General features: G+C 38.3%; 1 protein-coding gene across 2 annotated transcripts in view; it reads right to left on the minus strand.

Moving 5' to 3' along the window:
- The window catches only part of LOC118407081 (unconventional myosin-Ie-like), a 28,303-nt gene that overhangs the window by 8,172 nt on the left and 1,529 nt on the right, over positions 1–18,602 (minus strand). Inside the window, exons 1-22 of one of the 2 annotated variants that reach the window (XM_035807503.1) lie at positions 14,640–14,723; positions 13,808–13,936; positions 13,375–13,464; positions 12,989–13,083; positions 12,507–12,594; positions 11,917–12,006; positions 10,512–10,589; positions 10,046–10,130; positions 7,759–7,862; positions 7,222–7,354; positions 6,483–6,679; positions 6,117–6,197; positions 5,509–5,595; positions 5,074–5,157; positions 3,874–4,041; positions 3,498–3,583; positions 2,605–2,680; positions 2,149–2,255; positions 1,674–1,772; positions 1,179–1,323; positions 501–615; positions 36–146 (exon numbers count right to left, since the gene is read on the minus strand). In XM_035807503.1, coding sequence (XP_035663396.1) covers positions 36–146; positions 501–615; positions 1,179–1,323; positions 1,674–1,772; positions 2,149–2,255; positions 2,605–2,680; positions 3,498–3,583; positions 3,874–4,041; positions 5,074–5,157; positions 5,509–5,595; positions 6,117–6,197; positions 6,483–6,679; positions 7,222–7,354; positions 7,759–7,862; positions 10,046–10,130; positions 10,512–10,589; positions 11,917–12,006; positions 12,507–12,594; positions 12,989–13,083; positions 13,375–13,464; positions 13,808–13,936; positions 14,640–14,708 — 2,317 coding nt within the window. In that variant the 5' untranslated portion in view covers positions 14,709–14,723. Of the gene's footprint in view, positions 1–35; positions 147–500; positions 616–1,178; positions 1,324–1,673; positions 1,773–2,148; positions 2,256–2,604; positions 2,681–3,497; positions 3,584–3,873; positions 4,042–5,073; positions 5,158–5,508; positions 5,596–6,116; positions 6,198–6,482; positions 6,680–7,221; positions 7,355–7,758; positions 7,863–10,045; positions 10,131–10,511; positions 10,590–11,916; positions 12,007–12,506; positions 12,595–12,988; positions 13,084–13,374; positions 13,465–13,807; positions 13,937–14,639; positions 14,724–18,602 lie in introns of those variants that run through there. The other variant, XM_035807510.1, reaches the window with a different exon arrangement.

Raw genomic sequence — 18,602 nt, forward strand, 5'->3', positions numbered from 1 at the left:
GGTCATACCAAGATTCAACCCAGTGTGAGACTTACCCAGCAGTGCCCTGAGTGCAGGTTTGTTCGCCAGTCCGATGTAATCACCGACAAAGTTCCTGTTCAGGCTGAACCTGCGCCGCTCCTTCTGGTTGTACAACAGGTCAGCAGCTGGGCAAATAGAGGAAGAAACATGGACTGGTTTTAAGGCTTTCAAAGGTACAAGGCAACTTTGCCAACCAGACCAATTTTAGATTTGTTTATCTTTTTCACAAATGGAAAATAAAGACAATGTGCTACTGCCATTCTTAGTACTACATATGACAAGCAAATTTTGTCAGGCCAACATAATGCAGTGCTTAGTTGCAGCACTATTTTTGGAAACACTTGAGGTTGACTTTTTAATTACAAAATTTGATATTACATGTATCATTAACACAGACAAATACTGCTATCAGCTGAGACATTTTGCAAGATTCTACAAAATCCAAACCCTGATGGAAGTAAGCTAAGTCCATTATATACCTTGTTCCTTCATCTGCTGAGCCTTCTTGCGAGCAATGTACTTCCTGAAGCCAGTCTGGATGACTCGGGCATAGCCGTCAAACTTTCTCTCCCTCAACTCCTCCAAAAGGAACAACTACACAGCAGACAAAGGAGGTTTAATCTCTAAGATTTAACTTGAAATAATGATACTTAGAATGCCTTTGTACTGAAAATCCTACAGCAAACAAAATTGACATTTTATAGCTACACACATGTTTGAGATGTGGACTACAGAGTGCATCTTTTATCTGAAATATCAATTTCTTAGTTACTACTGTTGATCAAAATATAAGTAAACTCAGAGGTTAGCTCTATAGCTCAGGCAACCTATCACAGAATAGCTCTCAGCTTTTATCTTCAAAGGCAACAACAATGTTGTCACTCATTCAACCACTCACTCACTCACTCGATCAACTGATCAGTCAATCAATCAATCAATCACTCAATTGGTCAGTCAGTCAGTTAGTCAATCAAAAATTGTTTAGTTCTCATAGCAGCATGAGGCTGAATTGCACCCATTGTTGCATTAGTTGCAAAAGTGTTGCACAAATGCTCTCATATTTAAAAAAATCGATATGATCCATATGATACAATGTAGATGATCCAACTCGTTTCAAACCTAAGGACAAGATTTAAGAACTTCTCCTCCAGACTTACAGATTCCGGGTTCTTGATGAAGACTTTGGTGTGTCCGAGCTGGTACTGGTCAGACTCCATGTTGACAGAGCGCATGAGATGGTGGATGCCCTGCTGAGGGGGGCCGCGCCACTGGGGCCACGTCTCGGGGGTCAGGATGGCATATCTGTGGGACAACAGGATACACGGGGTCAACAGGTTTTATTTCAGAAACAGGGAAACATTTGTTACCTACAGCACACTAGATGGCAAACAGCTTCTTTGCAAGCTGAAATTGACTTAAAGTAGCCTTACACACTCTAACACAATGTCACTGGTTATGTTAAAGGTATAAAACCATTCAGATTTGAATGTAACAGTGAAAAATCTGCAGTCCCTAATGTGAAAATACTAGTAGCACTGTGCAACCCTGTCACAGGCTGCTAAACTCTTAATGAAGTTCAAGCAACTTTTGTGATTCTTAATATCTCTTTTCAGAACCAACCCCCCTCTAAAGGTGTTTATGGTCAGTCTTACCTCCTAAGGAACTTATCAAACTCCCTCCTATAGGCAAAGCCTGCGCGTCTCACACGGATGTTCTCCTTCAGCCCAAGGTACTCCACCTGATGCTTCACTCTACACACAGAAACATAACAAGGAAGTTAAATCATAGAAGCAACATGTAAGATGAAAAAACACTTGAAAACAAGGAAATGCTTATCCTGCAGGATGAAAAGTATGAAATCATCAATATTCATGAGCATCCATGAAGGCCTCTCTACTCCTTTACTAGTTTACATGTAACACTATTGTCATTGTTATATTGCTCTCATGATCTTTTAATCTTCAGCAACCCTACTGGTCAGAGCACTTTCATATATGTGGCACCTGCAGCATGAAAAAAGACAAACTGCAAATTCTTGATGATACTGTCTGGCAGCATCCATACTTGCAAGTGTGTGTCTTTCAATTTGGTCACTGGAACTGTTTATAAACCAGTCCATCCTGTTACCTGCTGTCCTCCCAGTCCTTAGGTTTCTTGGTCTCGTTAGGTTTGATACACCTGATGTAGTGGGGAACACATTTTTTCAGAGACTCCACCAGCTTGTTGGCTTGGTTCTGTAGAGGGACAAAGAAATCAATTATGATACAAGCAAGGATCTGTACTTTGACTTATTAAAATTAAAGGGTTGACACTGGTTAGCAGCTGCAGGATGTTTACCCGTGTCTTTTCCTATAATCCTAAGATGCTGCAGCTGCTACCCAGTGTGAACCCAGCTGGTTTTTCCTCATCAGATTGCTCTACAACAATTGCAGCAATCAATGCAGCAATCAACAGCTCTAAACTAAACTAAACAAAATCTTGATAACTGATAACTGTGAATTAAAGCTTTAATGAACCACAGTATTCCAGATAACACAATATATAGTATGTACATGTATGTAGCCACACGTTCCACAATCTGACCTTAATCTTGTAGCTTGCGGTTGTGGGGCGTCCCCTGCCACCAGTGTCATCAGGAAACAGCGCTGCCATGAAACCACTGCAGAGCATTAACAGAAACAAAAGCCAGTATAACAGGTGGATTTTGTACACAAATCTGCATCAGGAAAAAAATGCCTCCAAATTGAATGGAGAGTTTTATATCATTTAACTACACTGAACCCAAAATTTACAAGACAATACAACATCAGCAGTTGCTTACATGATACAGCCTGTTTGACAAGCAGCAAGAAGACCTAGTCTGCAGAATTCTTGTGGACTTTCTCAATATCTCTGTACTTATGTTTTGCCAATTGTAGAAGTTCATTAAGTCTACATGTATACTCAACTTTATGAATGTAGAGGATGACCCAAAATACCCTTAGCCTGGGTACCATCCGGATAATAGTTCGCTCCTATGTTCGCTTCTGCTATCCGTCTGGAGACATGCACATTCAAACCGTTTGGTGGTAAAATCAGTTAATGAGCGAATCAAGGAATGGGTTCTAGAGCACTCGTTCGATGACAACAGGACAGAGGGCTTGTCCGGTGCTGGAACACCGGTTGGAACGAGCGCACTCCATAATTCGGCCATGTGTAGGGACCAATCAGCGCCTGCTTCCAAAATTTGGACGATTCCAGACGCTAAGATGGTCCGCGTTCCCAGACGGAAACACAGAGAAGCGACTGTATATAGTGTATAATGAATGTCAGAGCTAGAAGCGACTGTATATAGTATATAATGAACGCCGGAGCGAACTACTTTCCGGATGGTACCCAGGCTAAAATACCCTAATATGACTGACAAAAAATATCCTAGGATGCATGTATGATTTCACTGATTTGTATGTGATTATTGTCCTCCCAACATGGCTTACTTCTCACTAGACTGCATGAGCTGGATCAGGTCCACGTTTAGAACGTCACGGTTCTTGTCACAAAACCCGTCAGCATCGTAGGTCACCTGAGGGGTCAAATTACAGGCAGTTAGTTCATTTGAAACATAATATGGCCACATGCTGATTTATATCAAAGAGAATACAGGCATCTCTTTAAAACATTTAACCTTTTCTGTTGTGTAGTTTTAGAACCAAGTTTGCTGCTAATTTTCCAGTGGTGACTTATGAATTTATTTTGTGCTATATCTTCCAACTATCTCAGTGCACATACGAAATACAAAATTCAAATCATATTTGTCAAACTACAAGAAAGTCCATGCCTAACAGATATTGAGAGGAAACTATTCTAGCCCACCTTCCCTGCATAGTGGTGTATGACAAAGCCAGTGTTGAAGCCATTGTAGTGCTGGTGTGTTCCCACCGAGGCCTGGAGTTTCTGCAGCAGCTTCTCGTCTGCTCCCTCACTCACCGCGTGCATGGTGGCGCACACATCGTCCAGGATCGCCATGATCATGGGAGGGTTCTGTACAGTCACAAGACCAAAACTTTAAACATTGTGTCACATGTGTGCAGACACTTCAACTGTTTAAGACTATCAAAGAAAAACTTAATTGTACATTTCTGTCAAAATGGGCTAAGCAAAGGATTTATAAACAGTTACAAAAGCAAACACAAATAAACAGAAAATTCAAAAACAAGACTTACACATAGCAAAGTACATAAAGTCATCATCATACTCCGATTCTTTTGTACCATACAATGATATGTGTATCATGATATCTTAGTTTCACAGTTTTGAATGAGATTCTCAACCAGAGGTGTCTTTCTAAACTCACAGTGACCAGTATCATTAGCTTTCCAAAAATCAGAAACATGTCTTACTTAAATATAGTAACATTACACAGGATTTGATTTTGTAGGTTCTCATAAGATGCACATGTAATTTCATTTTCGCTATGGTGCTCATTGTTCAAGTTTTAATGGACCTCATTTGAAGAGAGGCTTCAGATCAATATGTTGAATTACTTTTCTGACTCTATGGAATCTAGCAACTTAAGTGTCATTAGCATGATTACATCTGCATCATTCAAACCATCTTAAGACTATCAGCTTAGTTATCCTCTTCAGTATGGCTTTAGAGGCAGTGCTTTAGACCAAAAGCTGGACAAGTCTACTTAAATGTGCTTTTATGAACTAAATAAGCAGGAAGGGATTTTCCGATTTCATAAATCACAAAATCCCCATACAGCTGCTTATCTCTCCACAGGAAAAGAACAAAAAGACTTAGTGGATAATCTGTATATTTCCCAACAGGCACGTGGCATAAGCATATTACTGACATCAACAAGAAAAAATGATTTTTTAGAATTAACATTTTTGATACAAAAGTAGATGTTCAGCTCAATTCACAGGATTTGATAATTCCTTATTGTAAAACACTCAAACAATAATGTGCTCAACAATCAAATCCATCATAATGCAAGACTTATCACAAGGCAAAGCACAAGGAGCTTTCATCAACTTGAAGAAAGATCCTTGGGCAAAGGGCACTCACCCTGCTCTCAATCAGGTCACACACAATCTTGTTATTGAAGTAATCAATTGGACTCCACTTGATCCCCTCTTGCACATATTCTTCCTAGAACATGGACAAAGTCATTGTCAGTACATTGTACATTAGTCTTTGAAAATATCTGTGGAAAGTGATAAATCAAACACACAAATGTGTACGTTGTACAGTTGTGCTTTCCATATATATTCAGCTTAGTATGAGTATCTAAACACAACACAGAACAGCACAATGAATCCTGAAAATCCCATCAGAGATTATATTACATAAAAAACAAACAAATTCTAGTGGAATTAAGTTCAACCTGGCTGTAGTATATACCAGAAAGGCAAACAAAACCTTATAATATACAGTTTGTAAGTCTAATGTCAAAGCATGCATTTCACATTATCCTCACTAGGAGGTGCTATTGTACAGTACCTGCTCAGCCTTCAGAGTCAGCTCAATGAAGATCTGCTGCAGCTTCTCATTGACAAAGTTGATGCAGAACTGCTCAAACCCATTTCTCTGCAGATACATGTAGAAATCATTGCTACATGTAAGGAGAAACACTCACTGGTGGTATGCGTGCTCCAACAATAGTTTGTGTTGGAGCGAAACAATTATGTTACACTATGATATTAATCTAGTAGATTGTACATGTATGTGGTGTAACCATAAAATAAAGGTGAAGCAGCCATCCTCGAATGAGGTGAGGCATGATGTTTTTTCATGTTGCTACATGTATATGTAGTTGTAGTGCTATACAGCTTTTATACAGTTCACATTTTAGTACAATCGCACATTTGCACTGGACCACTCCCTCTCTTCTTGATAAGTGTGTTGGGCTCATTCATGTACATGAGGTTTGACCCTTGAGGCTTATGCCTAAAGCTCTCTCATAGATAAGGCTCTTAGAGCACAATGTGGCTCTTTCCAAGTGTGTCCAGACCTGTGCGCAAATCCTGGCTGCTGGCTTTAAGAAATCTGAATCAGTGACCAGTGGCAGAATGCGCTGACCACTACCCCACAAACAAAGCAAAACAAACCTGAAAGATTTCGAAGCCGTAAATGTCCAACACTCCTATCACCAACTCCTCGTAATCTTTCTGCATAGCTCCATTGATAGCCTGGGGATAACATCAAAAATTTATCAAACTCTCTATTAAAATAAAACTCTGCCTGTTTACTTTGAAATTTCCTAGCAATCAACAATTAGTTAATATAGAAATCACACAGATATTGATATGAATATGGTGTCATGGACACGTCGTTCAAAGTTCTCAACATAACACCACTTTAATAGGCCAAAATACATGTATAATATAATTCTAAACACAGGTCAGGCTATACCCAATGGCTTTTATATGCTGCCTGCTGTACCAGCAATACCAACACAAAAGGTTTTTGATTACCGCCACAAGGAAGTCGAAGACTCGTGAGTGCAGTGTTTTGGCCAGGGCGTCCCTCGCATAGTTGGCCTGCTCCACGTTCAGCGTGACGTTGACTGACTCCGACCTGCCTCCCCACTTGCTGTCCATCACCCTGCTGGTCAGCTTGAGCCGCAGGGCCTCAGGGTCAACACTGAGGAGGTAGGCAGGGAAGGCCAGGACTGGACAGTGGGGATGTCAGAGGTTAACTTACATGTAGTATTCATCAACTTTCAAAGAGGGCCTTATACACATGAGAGATGATTCCTGGTTTAGATGTGCCTTATCTGTCAACTGCTGTACCAGACATACAGTGTCTAACCACAGCGAAAGGATTGAGCCAGCTGCCACTACAGAAAAGGGTACCAGACACAAAACTGAAACACTGTGAGACAATAGACTGAGCAGTACAAAATACATCTGGTCTGCATATGTTTGTTGTACACTTGGACATACATCATCATGACATAAACATGCAATATTTCTGGAACAAATCAATGTCTGTAGATGGTACAGGTCTACAAAGTAAATGACAGTTCACATGTATTGGTGAATGTCACTGGAAAGCAATTTCTACAGTTCTCAAAAAAGCTTTATAATTATGTTTGATTAAAAATTCAAAAATGTTTGCACCATCATTATGCCAATAGCAATTACAAGTCTTAACCTTATGAGTTGGTAGACAGAACATACTGTACAGAGCCACGGGTATTATTTGACTCACATTCATCATTCTCCACAGCAGCATAGTTGCCCTCCTCCCTGAACTGAATGTTGCCGAGGTGCAGCACACCTGCCACCAGCATCAGCACATTGTCCTGGTCCTCTGCTGAGATGCCTATCACATCCATCGCATTCTGACAAGGAGGAATGAAGACAAAAAAACAAATCAGACTCAATGACAGCAAACATCAACATCAATTTCACCCTCATGCTATGACATGTTAACTTCCATCTCCTTACAAGGTCTTAAACTTTGACCTTTTAACGTCCTCACTTTGACAATTACATTTTGTAATTTGGGCAATTGTCAGAGAGCAAGAACTATTGAACTACACAAACAATAGGCATTAAAATGGAGAACAAAATGTTCTTTCCATGGATACATATGCTGGGCATGTCCTTCCCTACAAATAAGTGACATCAGAGCAAACAATGTGAAACTATCTGATTTTGTACTTAAATATTGATTTTCAAAGTCTCTTGTCCATCACATCAAGTATGATGAAGCTATGAAGTGATATCTGTAACTGGAACATACCATAGTATCTTGGAACTCTTGTCTGTCGTCTGTGCCGTCTACCTTGTATGCACCACTCTGGTTCAGGTAGTAGTAGTACTCTGCGTCAGTAAGGCCAAGTTGTTCTACGGTAAGAAAGGACATTCCAACACTGATGAAATACTTTCCTCAAACGCTGAAAAAAATATCATATGCAGCAAATGACACTTTTTTGTGCCCAAAACAGTTCTGCTTTGTGCACATAGATTCTTTCACAGTGCCAATAAAATTGATCAGCAAAAGCAATGCATGGAGGCTGAATTTTCAGAAATCTGAGTCCATTGTTACACATAAGAATTACACATAAGAATTGTGCATGTACATTGTATGGCTATAGTGTGGATACTACAACTTTTAATGCACAGAGCTACATCTGTACATTATGAATAGATTGCAAGTGAGTCTCCTATATGTATCTACAGTGGAAGCCGCTTATTAGGGAAGGCCATTTGCCAGCTGAATTTTCCCGACTAACCGGCGTTCCCGATTAAAAGATGTTGCTCGAAATGACCCAAGTGGGGATGGGGGAGGGGGGCATCGGTAAACGCATCGCACGCATTGACACAAAGAATACAAACACAATCATTTCTACCACAAATAATCATGTCCATAATTTAATTAAACTCCATAAATATACTTATTAGCCACTTTCGGTGGCAAATTTATCTTTTAACCGTGATATTGTTCTGATATTTTAGTGTCGAAGAACGAATCGCGATGCATCAAAAGATCAGTTACGTCTCGTCTATAGTATCGGCTTGAAGAAAACAAAGAAATTAACACTGCTAAAACACGTTAAGCTACCGAAAAAAACGAGGTACATATGCAAACGTATTCTAAATTTGCCAAATGAACAAGTGTTTTGATTAATAATAATAGAGAACTTATCAAAGGTACAGTGCACGAGCTTACTACGTAAGATTTGTTGACATGTGATACACAGACGAAAAACATCGCTACGTTGTAGGACGAAAACGCTCTTGGTTTTCAGACAAACTTTATGTACTACGCAAAAATACTCATGACTAACGCATAAATAAACTGTTAAGGCCTAGGAAAAAAATGTTGTGTTTCCTGTTTCAGTCCTAAAAGAATTAGGGTCGGTAGGTAGGGATTATCTTTTTTTTTCCTTTTTTTTTTTTTAGGCTAGCCAAAATTCTAGTGATACATATTTACAATACAGTTGAACAAAGTAAACTGAAATGTATGATTACACTTGTCTTTCAATGTCAAACTTTAATTTTGTGCATGATAGATACATTTATCCTTCATTAGATGGGACAAGCAGTGTTTTACTTCAATAGGAAGCAGGCTAAATAAAAATTCTAACTGCAAGCTATGTGACTCCACTGCCCACCCCAAAAAAAAGTCTAGGGTCGGCAGGTTTTTTTAGGGTAGGTAAGGAAACAGGAAACACAACATTTTTTTTCCTAGGCCTAATCTTCATATCTACAAATTTTCCAGTTACGATGTCCACAGATAATACACTGAAATTTTGCAACAGTCGACAGCGTCATTTTCAAAACATCTCCATCACGAAAACAAAGATGGCGGACGCAGCGTCATGTGTAGTATCCCATGATTCCCTGCGGTATCCGCCGGGCCGCGCGCTAGCGACGTAAATTGAATAGACATCGTGCCCTTTTGGGACTCAAAACAGAAAGTTTTGATACTTTTGGCGATCTGATATCTTTATACGGGAAAATTTTGGTTCATTCCTGCTGATTCTGGTGATTTGTTTGGCATATTTCAGGGTTATTATGCGTTGTAACTTGATTTTTTTTCCCGATTAGCCGATTTGTGCTTTGCAAATATGGGGTGCTGTATACAATGGCGCCAATGGGAAATGGTTTTGGATTTCAGAATTCTTTGCAACTAACCGATTTTTGCGACAAAGCGTATTGCTGGTTTCCACTGTATTAGATAACTAACGTTACATGTATAGGTGAAACACACTAGACAAAGTTGTAGCTGAATACTTACAAAAGTCTGACAGCCAGATTGCTTTGTCAACACAGAAAGTGTAACAGAAAATCAGATAATAATTATATGAAGGAAACAAAGCATTGAAAAGAAGATAAAAGAGGGTTAAAAGAAGAAAGTAAAAAGTCATGTAATGCATTAAGACTGAGAAAAAGAATAAATACACTGCTTCAATAGGCTTCAAAAAGGTTATCATCATGCACAATTATGGCTAGCAATAGTATCAGATGCCAAAAGGGAACTAAAATAAATGTGTCACTGAACTGCATTGCAAGCAAACCCTTACCTCTTTGTTCGTTTGTTGCCCCAGCTAGGAGTTGGTAGAATATATGGAAGTTTCTCTCATTTTCGTTTTGACCAACAACTCTTGACTGCAGAGGGCAACAGTAACAACATAACAATATTGATCTATCATGTCAGTGCAAAATGTAATGTTACTGATTTAAGCTAAGTTTGCTGGTTTTAAGAACTACTATCATATTGACATGTAATGTTCATAATCAAGAAAGGGCTATGATTTTTCTACATCTCATAGTCATACGACTAAATAGTTCATTAAAAAATCATGCACTCTGTACATTGTGCTTGTAATAAATGGCAATAGAATCAGTTTCAAGACGATCACGAACACACACACACGCACGCACGCACGCATGCACACACACACACACACACACACACACACAATCACACACACACAGATACATGTACATGTGAAGCCATGAAATTGTAAGAGGGAAAAGACTTGTAACCTTTTCTAACAGGAAGTTGGATATTTTCCCCCCATCAGGCTCTCCACCCCTGTCAAACTGGATCTCCACATACTTTCCCTGGAAACAAAATAAAACATTATTAGAACAAACATTCTTCTTGCCTTTGTACTGTTCCCTTTATCAATTTCCCCAATTCACTGGGAAGTCAAGTAGATTATCAACAGTAGCATGAGGCATGTGATTTTATTTTCTACAATAAATTCATCAACTTACTTTCATTTTCTTTTTTTTACTGCACTCTCTGACATAAAAACTATCAATTATTATAGTTGTTGCATTCTCTTTACAATTACTATAGAGTCCATTCCAAGACACCATGCGGATGTTTGTTGCCATTGTTTAGAATTGATTTTAAAGTTTTGTAATTATATGTCTAGGACATTTGATACTTCAGAAATATTTTTAACACTGTTTCAACTTTATAAATATTTCCCTGGTCCTGTAAAACTTTGGAAATATTCTTGGTGTGGAATTGGATACTTCTAATGGTTTCTAAATAATGATAACAGCATTCTACCATTATTTACCATTTTCTACCATTTTTTGTAAATGCTTCGGTGGGCTGGGAAGATAGCAATTCACACATCCTTGCAAAGTATGGTTGGGTACCATGCAACAATGGCACACCACAAAGGATCCACCAATGCCCAGCAGTGAAATCTAAAAATATACAGATGCAACAATAGGGCTTACTTTTATGGGGGCAATAAACTAATTTAACCATTTGGCCAGGTTTACCATTTTTTGTAAATATTTGTATATGTGAAATAATCACAGAGAGGTTTCACAATTATTCTAAATAAAGATATTTTTGTACAGTTACTTTCAAAATGTTTCTAAAATGTTCAAAGAAATTCAAATAAATGAGTATTTTCTTAGTCAATTTTTTGAAAATAATTTAATTATTGTGGCTCAGATATTCTTTTATTCAAAATAATTCAGACTAATTATAAATATCGCCTAAAACCCCTCATGGTGTCTTGAAATGGACTCTAGCTCTTGAAAAAATTTTATAAAGACATTATAAACTTGATAGAGATATAAATCAACATAACGATTCATCCAGCTAATTCAAATACTACATCATGCATACTGTGTCAGTGTCATGTGCCTTGTTATGCACTTAATATCATGTTGATTGTAAGCTTATCCACACAATAGTCATTATGACAGGCTAACTATAAATATATGGGAGTTAAAAGCATTGTGAAAGATTTGCTTAATGAATAATTCAAGCCTACTCATGAAAAGGTATATCAATGGCTGTGCTGTTTCTCATCAAAACCTTCATCACTCTATCTCTCTAGAGTGTCTGGAAGAAGCCAAATTGACAATGTGCAGTGGTTGTAGAGAAAATGTGTTTAGTCTGGATGTAGGCACTTACAAATCTGCTGGAGTTGTTGTTACGGACTGTCTTGGCATTCCCAAATGCCTCCAGTAAAGGGTTGGACTGGAGAATGATGTCTTTAACATGCTGGGAGAGGGACAGAGAAAACAATAGATCAGCTTGAAGAAAAATCTGCTCTGTTGGCATTGGACTGGATTCAAGTACTTTATTTCCTGAAATAGCAACTGGTCAGCAGTAGGGCTTTCACTTTAAAACAGTCAAAGCTTTGGAGTTATGACTGCACATATTAATTTATGACATCATGATTTCAGCTGGCAGAAATAATGGTTACTGCCTGAAGTCACATTGTTTTCATACCATTATAAAAGTGTCCTGATACATGTACATTAAGCTGTATGAAAATACATGTACTAGATAAACTTTTATAAGCACACTGAAGTAGTCATTTGGCCACTCACTCTCTACTGGTTACAGCCCAACTGACAGAGTTAGGCAACAGGAGGAACATTGAATCTATAACAGGGCTGTCTCCAGCTCTAAATCTAATTGTCCACCCCACTCATTGCTGATGAGTGATGTAACACATCTTTGTCAGTTAAAATACATGGAAAATAGTCAGTGCTTACCTGTACCCTTGCCCCTCCCCCTGAAACCTTGGCTATGTAGTTCATGATGTACTTGGCTGCTACTGTTTTCCCTGCTCCACTCTCTCCACTGCAAGGTGAGTTAAACATAATGTTCAGCAGGTGCAATGGTGATGATGTATATACTGTCATTTGCTTCCATTACAATACCAATATCACAGATAGGAAATGAAAACCAATGGTCAAGCACTTGAAAAATTGCATTTGGGTCAATACATCTTAACTGGTTTGTTCAGTCTGTCTCATCTGATGAGAAGCGCTAGCTATAACTAGTATAAGCACTCCAAACTTGGTTCAGTCGGCACAGACTGATCAGGAGAATTTATTGACAAAAGGAAGTAGAAGTTTAGCAAAATCTATACTGCACAGAGTCACACAGGCCTTCCTGCTGGACAGAATGGCAAAAAGACTTTTGTATAATTTGTAAGTTGCACAAACATAGAACAACAAGAACAATTACACACCTGATGATAACACAGTGGTTTTCATTGTCGATAAGCATGTTCCTGAACATGTCGTCTGCTAAGGCATAGATGTGAGGAGGGTTCTCATAGATAGCCTGGAAAAGAACAAATGTTTCAGTACTCTGTTAATTATTGTAATGCAGGCAGCATATAAAAAATAGAAAATGTAACAGTATTACATAAAAAATATGTTTAGAGTCTAAATGCACATAGTGCCAGAACAACTAGGGAATTTGCAAGAGAAAAATTTATAAATGGCTTTTCTCAGTACTGAAATTTCATTTTCAGTGCTGCAGTGTGATATCATCTTCATTCAAAATTTATGGTTGCTTTGCCTAAACTCTATCAATTTTCTGCCACTGCATTTGAATAACTTGTCTACTCACAGCTCCCTGATATAGTTCTATCTCCCTCTCTGTGAAATAAGGCATCTGTTTGAAGGGGTTGACAGAGATCAGCACTGGACCTATGTAAGTCTGAGAGAGTGGGTTAAGGATAGAATGACACTATGTCAAGATCAACATACAGATAATATAAGTTGTGATTTATCTAGAAAAGATCAGGAATATGCTCCAAATGTACATGAACTATTGTCTAAGGGCCTAAGGGCAGTTACAAAGATACAAAAGGAAAGTAAGAACAACAATGCAGGAGGGAGTGCCTGACGTTTTCAGGTACCAGCATAACACAAGAATTGAAATAAGAAGGGAGGTCCTTCAAACCCCAGGCCTTGTGCCTCTATTTCTTTTTCTTGGCACAGCTTTTACAGGAATCAAAATCTTTAAAGTAAAAGATATTTAACTGATGTTTAAAGGATACATAAATGAGGTCGTCCATGAACCTCTTCTTGAGGTTGTCGACGATGGACGACTCCTGGATCTTGGGCAGGAGCGTCATGTCGTCCACCCCGCTCTGCTTGATGTTCATCTTCTGCCAGTGATGGTACGCCTGGGGAACAAGCACAGGACATGCAGGTTTTAAAACTAGCATGCAAAGTTCACTGGTTGGCTTAGAGTTTGAATCTCAGCTGTGTCACTCACCTGATGTGCATTCTACTGCAAAGGGTTGTAATCCTTTGGATAGGACATTGAACCAAAGCCATGGTCCAATGTCTATTGTGATTGTTGAAAAGAGCTACTAGTACTACTAACAGTACATAGCATCTGTCTTCTCTATCACAACCAATGGAAGAATAGCACTTCAGTGTGCTTAACAGTTAACTGGTTCTAGATCACTTTCACTTTCTGTATTTATCCATTGCATGTGGAAGTTGTATGGCCAAGACCTGTCTGAAATCTAGGGCTGGAGAGAACTAATAGGTACCAGTAATCGTAAATTGAGTGCCACCTGTGTTGGCATGCGGTAGCAATATTGGGTTATATTACTGCAATACTGAATGACCTGTGACACCTACTACTAGTAGTAACCTGCTGCACCTAATCTAGCTGCAAGCCTTGTTCAATGCTATCTGATAAGGGTGCCTCTACTATCATGAGTTACACTATGATATATCGAAATAAATGTAGTTCCCCCAAAAAAATGAATTTTGGACATTTTAATATGGATGAGACTTGTATACACCCAACACTCACAATATGAAATAATCACACAACCAAACAACTTAAGGACAGTGAACATATTTAGCTTTTACCTTGGCTGACACAGGACGATCATGGCTATCTCTTGTTGAAATCTCTGTCATAGAGCACACAAACGGCATGGTGCAACAATGCAACAGCTTATGTCTGTGTAGTCTGGTCACAATGAAAGGATGTACATGATGATCTCATTCCCTACCCTAGGGAAGTCATGAGGCCTGTTCTGACAGCTGTCCAGTAATTCCCATGGGAGGGGGCATATTGCTCACATATACATGTACTAGTACATGGGGCAATATATCATTTCTATGAGACCATATGACTCATCACTGTGGAAGGACCCTGAGCTACTTGTACCACAATAACTGGACTACCTACTAAAGTAGTCTGTACAGAACATGACAGAAACAAGACAATAACATTATAAATGAACCACCCCTTCCTTCTTTTTTTGCTTGTAAAAAATTAAAGTTGTTGAACTTTCAAGGCAGAGTTTATATATTTCTGAGATAACCTACAGTTTCAAAGATCAAAGTTGAGATCAAAAGATTACATGATGTATTACAAATTAATTATGTGAGAAAATGAAACATGAGACAGGTTTCCTACAGTCAAAATCAAGTAGATGGGAGGATTTTTTAAACTGAAAAAGAATCTTTGATTTTGTGATGTAAATAGATGTATTTTTATTTTAAGGAAGAGATTATCTTTCTGTGTGTCACAATAACAGAATCTGAATAATTGATGCACAGTCACTGAGGTGTGGCTATAATCAGTGATCTATTGTGTAGATCTGTCTGCTCTAGGGGTGGGTATCTGCCTATGAAATTGGAAATGATACTATAGCAGCTACTATATTCAGCATACCCAAATACTAGTCTAGTACAATAATAGAAGTTGGACTTAGTTAATTGAAAATTGACAAATTTTCCATTTCCATAAAGACCTATTTATATTTCCAACATATACTTCAGTATGCTTTGGAAGAAATATCTTTTAGGACAGCAGCTTATTTGTTAATTGAAGAAATGGCACAATTCCGTAGCCTTATTTCTCGAGCCAGCCACCATACTGTGCTAAAACGTCTATCACTTAGAGGACAACTTCCTGTTAAACAACAGTTTTGCAAGTTGGAACCTTTACTTCCTGAAAGTGGGCCAGACCACAAATCAAATCTCCCACATAAGAGGAAGGGTTATCTACACACCAGGCCAATCTCTATGTTCCACAAAGGGGCGGAACAGTACGTTTTATGAGATAAACAATGTCCTTGGCAGCAGGGAAATGATAAGTGACCTCCTGCAACAACAAAATGTATAATGTAGCTCTCTCTATATATCATAATATATAAGAATAACTGCTCTTGCACAGTTCCTTTAGCTAGATATTTGCATACACAATTAAGAAAACCTAAGTCTGGTTAAAAAATTAATTATGCGGTAAAAAACATCCTAATAATAAAACCTGAATGATTGATATCATTTCACTAAATGATAAATAATAGTCAATAAGTCACAGATCTAGGTCTTCTACTACTTTTAGTGATCTAATTATGATTACCGACACCTTGATAATGGAAGTACGTTATGACCGTTGTCCTTTGGGCTGTACTTTAACTCCTATTCTTCAGGAAAAATCAATACACTGAGCTGACAAATCACATCATTAGGATGCCATTAGATGTGGTGAGTGATTTGATGATAGGACAGTTTGAATGTCCTGTCCTGCCTAAATCATTTGTTAAACTGGGTCAACCATGTGAAAAGGGATCTGTCTTTTGTGCTGGTGTTAGTAAAGCAAACAACATTCCATATCATCTTCACTTCAAATATTTCATTATACTCTTTAGACATAAGCTTGATGAAATCATGATTCGTATTTCCTGGCAGCTGTAGTTTTTTTTTTTTTGGTTCCACATGCTTACACATATATTTGAAACCAAATAGAGAACACAACTTATTTTCCATGTTGAATATCAAAATTGTGAATGCTATAATTATCTTTGTTAACAAATCAGTGCTTTGCAATTATGGTGCCGGATATGAAAAGTCCAGTTCTCCTTCTCAGCTTTATTTTGTTAGGTTCTGTTGAGGGTTTCTGAATCACGCTTCTGTTCTGTCAAGATCAGGTCAACAACAAACAGGACATATTGACACTGGGGTGGGTGGGGCATAAGGCTAATGCTGAGAAATGAGTGATTTATTCAATGAACGTTACTAAAATTATAACATGTTGCACAGAATACAAGGACAGGTCAGGCTAAACAACAGTAAAAACAACCTCCTCATTGTATACAACTAGTACAACCGGTACTTACCAATATCTCCCCCAAGGGCATGTAACTATGTTTCCCTTTAAAATTTAAAGATTAAACCTTAATCATAGTTACAGGTAGACTGGTGATCTGTCCAGTCTACATAGCACATGTAGATTGATGGGGTTGCCAGTCTTTTGTGTCCCTACTTTGTTGTATTCCTGCATCTTGAAGTTTTACCAAAGCAAACATGGCAGATCCACAGAGCTAATACCACTGGGTCTATCGTAAGGCACATCTGGACACCCAGTCTGTGTTGTTCTAGACAGCATTTGGCTGCCAAATACACTGTCTGGGTGTAAAAATAAGCTTGGAAGGAAGATGTGGTGTGCAAAGTATACTTGCAGAAGTTGTTGCTGTTGTCACTTCGGAGCTGCAAAACTACGCAAAATTGAGTAGACATCGTCACAGTGGGTATACAGTGGGTACTACCCCACATGTTGTTGTTGGGAACAAAATCTGTTACAAAATGCTAGAAATTTATCATTTTATATTCTAAGCTACTTGACTACTAGCTTGCAGACAAATTTTTGGATATTGAATGTGTTGAAAAAGTCTACGTGGCATACTGTTCTGTCAACTGTCATACCTCATCAGCTAATATGGATTTGTAAATTACACAGTTAAACCTTTTAAACCAGTTTAGGAGATTGGATACAGGACCATCTTCACAAAATGTTCAGTTTAGAAAAAATTCTAATCCCAGACCTGAAATCAAGTTTGGTTATCTTTGAGAGTTGGATCAGTAGACAGTAATTACAGGTATACATGTACTGTCAGCAGGACATGGAAATATTCACAAATCCTATAACAATTAGCCTGATTAGATCTCGCTTATAGCTGCCAGCCCAACATCCAACCGGCCTCCTGGGGAGGAGCCAGTTACAGTGCTGGACAGCAGAGTTTGTGTTATGTGTTACAGACTATCATAACAATCAATTTACATTTTACAACTGTAAATCAAGCCATAATAAAAACTTTAAAAAAGAATATCCTGTACAATATGATTTGTCTCTTTTTCTCATCAGTGTATTTGGTTCTAATCTATGCCAATCTGCAATTCCACCTGTGATTCTGTCACACCTGTCTAAGGCTGTCTTCACACCTGCTGTATGCAACAGCTTGACATGACATCACCCCCCCATGGGGCTACTTATCTTTACAACCTCTCAAGGGAATACTGTATTCACAGTTTTTTAGAAGGGTATGTAACTGTTTTACTATGATAATATCTGAATGTTAGCACCCCCCCCCCCCTCGGCCACAAATTTAGAGGCATAATCAATTTTATGAAAGACTTATGTGGAAGAAATGGTACACTTACACTAGTTACAGTTTGGAAATACATTGTCACTTTTGAATTGTCTAACTGTTACACTATTACTGTTAGCTGAATCTTAATAATAGTAAATTGCACAATGTGAAGTGGACAGATTCCCTGGAACCACCTACCAGTACTCAATTACCACTACTCATTACCATATCTGGTAAATGAACCTTCCTGTTTCACATCTGAAAAATACTGAATATCAGAAAGGTGTGTTGAATAGTGCATACAGATCTGACGTGTCAAAAAACATTAGCTGCACTTTTCTAACATGTTACTTGATCTTTACAGTTCCTTGCTACATGTATGTGTTGATGAATTCTTGGCCAAGAATCTACATGGGTAACATTACTACGCATGTTACACACAGTGATT

Source organism: Branchiostoma floridae, chromosome 2, assembly GCF_000003815.2.
Source record: "Branchiostoma floridae strain S238N-H82 chromosome 2, Bfl_VNyyK, whole genome shotgun sequence".
NCBI lineage: Eukaryota > Metazoa > Chordata > Leptocardii > Amphioxiformes > Branchiostomatidae > Branchiostoma > Branchiostoma floridae.